The 4,352-nt window shown below is 31.5% G+C and overlaps 1 protein-coding gene across 1 annotated transcript in view; it reads left to right on the top strand.

The window, feature by feature from the left end:
• Positions 1-3,509, top strand: part of LOC108756890 — a 21,707-nt gene extending 18,198 nt beyond the window's left edge. The window contains 10 exon segments of the mRNA XM_018501040.1: positions 6-176; positions 238-335; positions 472-606; positions 702-1,000; positions 1,066-1,151; positions 1,240-1,364; positions 1,502-1,714; positions 1,791-2,025; positions 2,103-2,235; positions 2,319-3,509. Of these exon segments, the coding sequence (XP_018356542.1) occupies positions 6-176; positions 238-335; positions 472-606; positions 702-1,000; positions 1,066-1,151; positions 1,240-1,364; positions 1,502-1,714; positions 1,791-2,025; positions 2,103-2,235; positions 2,319-2,703 (1,880 nt within the window). The 3' untranslated portion in view covers positions 2,704-3,509.
• The last annotated feature ends 843 nt before the right edge of the window (positions 3,510-4,352 follow it).

The following is a 4,352-nucleotide window of genomic DNA, read 5'->3' as shown; positions in this document are numbered from 1 at the left end:
TACAGATATGGCTGGCATTCCTGATTTTATATCCGGCGCTATGGAAAATTGGGGCTTAGTGACTTACAGAGAAACAAGAATGCTTTATGATAACAATAGTAACTCCATTTATGATAAGCGCGATGTCATTAATGTAATTTGTCACGAATTGGCACACATGTGGTTTGGAAATCTCGGTAAATATTTTATACCAATTAAGTGTGAATTAATGAAAACGTAAGACATACTTTTTTGCAGTCACTATGAAGTGGTGGAATGATTTATGGCTCAACGAAGGTTTTGCTACATTCATGGCATCTAAATGTTCAGATGCGATTCTACCACATCAAGGATATGTTAGTTTTTACATAATAATTTAATTAAACATTGATATAAATTATATGTATTATTAAATCATGTTATATGATGCATTGATATAAATGTTTAAAATACGATATTATATATATCTATATTATTTAATATTGTTTTCAGATGGAAGAATTTCCTGTTGAAGTAATGCAGAAAGTTTTCGTTCCCGACTCAAAGTTGAGCTCTCATCCTATAGTTTATAATGTCCAAAATGCAGACGATATTACATCATTTTTTGATGGAATATCTTATAAGAAGGTACGTGAATATAATATATTGTTTGATAATGATTTTTGCACTTTTTATTAATTTTGTATTGTCTTGTATTTATTTATTCAAAGTGTTTATTTTAGGGAGCATCTATAATCCGCATGATGGAAAATTTCTTTGGATCTGATGTCTTCTTTAGTGCAATTAGTACCTATTTGAATAAGTACGCTTATGAGAATGCAGAGACGGCGAATCTCTTCGAAGCTTTGCAAGATGCGGTTGGAAATAAATTAAATGTAACAGCTATAATGGATACTTGGACACGACAAGAAGGCTTTCCTGTTGTTAATGTGAAAAAGTCTGGAAACAATTATACATTAACCCAAAAACGATTTTTGGACGATCAAGATGCCAAATCCGATCCTTCAAAATCAAGTTATGAGTGAGTTGCTTTATCTCAAGATGTTAATTGACAAACTTATTTCAAAATTACGTCACATCTTACAGATATCGATGGACCATACCTATTGTTTACATCACTAACAGAAACGAAGTACCTACTCTTGTATGGTTTGACAAGGATGCAAATGAAGGTTTGCATTTTAATTACATAATTTACAATCTTTCTGCATGAATTATTACTATCATTTTTTTTTTAATGTAAAATTCTATATTTTACAGTGGTGATCGAAGTTGACGAACGTACCAAGTGGTTTAAATTAAATGCTGGTCAAGTTGGCTTCTATCGAGTTAATTATAACGAGGAATGGGAAACGTTCAATGAGTTACTTCAGTCTCATCATACGGTAAAACATCACGTAATTTTTTTATTTAATACAGGAATTACAATAAATAAAAATTATGATTTATTTACAGATTAAAACATTATTTTTAATTTTTCCAAAGGTTTACTTATTATATTTTTTTCTGTTTTTCATTGCAGAGAATATCAATGTTGGATCGAGCGAATCTTTTGGATGATTTGTTTAGTTTAGCTGAGGCCGGTGAGATCGAATACGACACTGTATTGAATATAAGTATGTATCTCACCGAGGAGTATCATTGTCTTCCATGGGCGGTTGCAAAGTCGAAACTGATAACGATATATACTCTGTTAACTTCCTCGACTGAACCATTTATTGCAAACACGTTTCAGGTAATGTCAATCGAAGTATATTACAAATTATTGTCTGATACCGTTGCAAATATTATTTTTACATAATCCATTTTAGTCTTTCGTCTCGATATTGGTAGACACAATCTATAAGGATGTAACTTGGACCGTCGATGATGCAATTGAAGAAGACGTACCGCGCATTGATAATAAAGTGCGACCTACGGTAATTGAATTGGCCTGTGCAATGAGTTCATCTGAATGCTTAAAAAGAGCCGGAGAGCTTTTTAAGGAATGGCTGATAGAAGAGAAGCCGCAGCATCCTGATATTCGCGAATTAGTTTATTACTATGGTTAGTCTATCTAATGTGGTCCATTCCCTATATATTATTTCAGTGTCAAGAAATTTTAACGCAAAATCTTTTATTAGGTATGCGCTACCATTCGGATGCGAGCGAGTGGAATATCATGTTCGAAAGATTTAAAGACGAGACTGATCCTGGCGAGAAGAATAAAATAATGGCAGGATTAGCAGGGATACAATCCATTGATGTTTTAAAGGAGTTAGTATTAAATCTACTCTCGTTAATTTTTAAAATATACTTTTTATTAAAAGTTAGATAATGTAATTTAATTCCTTTTTTAGATATATTATCAGAGCAACTGATGAAAGATTTGTCCGCGCTCAAGATTTCTTGAAATGCTTGATTATGATTTCCAAAAATCCCGATGGTACATCATTGGTATGGGATTGGGTACGCGAGAACTGGGAATTTTTGGTGAACAGATATACGTTGAATGATCGATATCTCGGTGATCTTATACCATCTATTACAAGTTCATTCGCCACACAAACGAAGCTGGACGAGATAAAAGCTTTCTTTGAGAAATATCCTGAAGCCGGTGCTGGTGCGAACGGTCGAGCCAAAACTCTCGAGACAGTTACGAAGAATATCAAATGGCTTGCTAAAAATACTAAAAAATTTGATAAATGGTTCTCAGAAAACTGGCCGTTTAATAAGACCCGTTAAACATACCAGTAAAAGTATACAAGATAGATGAAAAGGAAGGAAGACTTAATACATACCAATTTTTAACAGTTATGCATAAACACAACTTTTTTAATCTATGCGTCAACTGCTGAAAATCACTGATAGAAGATAATTAATTGTGGTTTTTATATGTTAATTACTCTTTCTGTAAAGAAAAAGAAACTGTTACCAATAAGACCATCAAAGTTTTCTTACGCAAGAAAATTGTATTCAATACGCTGAAATTATATTACGTGTATCAAATTTGTTCTGTCACGTAATCAATAATTGTGGCAGCAGTTATCACATACGCTAAATACGAAAGTGCATAAATACCAATACGCATTTGTGCGAAGCATATGCCTTTTATGCAACACATTTATAAATCTTGATACTGAAATATATACAACTTTATAGAAACATAATTTTGCGATTAAATATAGTACGTTTATATTGTTAACTAATGATCTTTTCCCTAGTTGTGAATCTTTGATTGTCCTGTAAAGACTATTCTACAATTGCATGTGTAAGTGATTGTACTTGTATATTCTTCTCATATTCAACTGAAATGGTCAATTTTTACAATTATAATCACTTATAACTACGCAATTGTAGAATGAGCTTAGATATATGAAAATTCGTAAAGGTCAAATCTATTATGAGCTCGATCGTGTTACGTTTTATTTCTTTCATAAGTGGTTTAATACACATTTGATTGGCCCGTTATGATCAATAATATAACGTAGAGAGGGATGATAAAAACGTTTTAATTCATCGTAATACGGCGAATATTCCTTGCAATACTACACTCCAAATGCTCTATATTACACAATATATTTCTTTCTAAAAAAATTTGTATCAATTTATAGAAGATAGATTTTTTTTTTAATACAGATTTATTTAAAAATTTATTTGCGTAGTCGAATATGATTGCGCTCGTGATTAATTTTTTTTAAATTATTGCCGCGTTTGTTATGCCAAACGGTCCTCTTTTGATTGTTATTTTTATTGTTTAAATTAGTAGGTGTCTTTTAGTGTTGAGTTTGACATCTTTATTTCATTTTCATTGTTATTTAATTTTTTTAAATACTGAATAAAATAATGCATCTCGTCATTTCAGTTTCTGATAGGAAATATCGCGTGCAGAATCTGTCAACGACAGTTCACGATATAACGGATATCAGTCAGCTGTGAAAACATTTTGCAAGATACGAGAGGGCTTGTCGAAAAAACGCAATTGTATGATTTTCCATTCTATTTGCGCTATCGAGAATTATTTGTATTATCTGAATAGAATCCGGAGAGAGAAACACGATACGCAAATTCGAGACATAAAACAGATTTTAAACTGTCGCACACATTGATTTAACGTTATGTAAACAGAGAGGCTCTTTTACAGCAATATGACATTTCGACAAATGGTCGCACGTTAAGCAACCAATCAAATACTCGATAGCTTTGTATCGCCAATGCAAATAATACGAGCGGTTTTAACCGAAGTAATATCACGGAAAAATATTTTTTTTTTATAACAAGCAATTAGCGAAATTTTCTTTTATTACATATTATACTTATTTTATTATAAAATTATAAATTTTTCTATGTTGTACTTCTATAATGTTAATTTTATGTATATTTATTGAAGAGGT

Source organism: Trachymyrmex septentrionalis, unplaced genomic scaffold, assembly GCF_001594115.1.
Source record: "Trachymyrmex septentrionalis isolate Tsep2-gDNA-1 unplaced genomic scaffold, Tsep1.0 scaffold13, whole genome shotgun sequence".
NCBI lineage: Eukaryota > Metazoa > Arthropoda > Insecta > Hymenoptera > Formicidae > Trachymyrmex > Trachymyrmex septentrionalis.
Note: the sequence above shows the minus strand (reverse complement) of the source record. Positions and strands in the feature narration are given on the sequence as shown.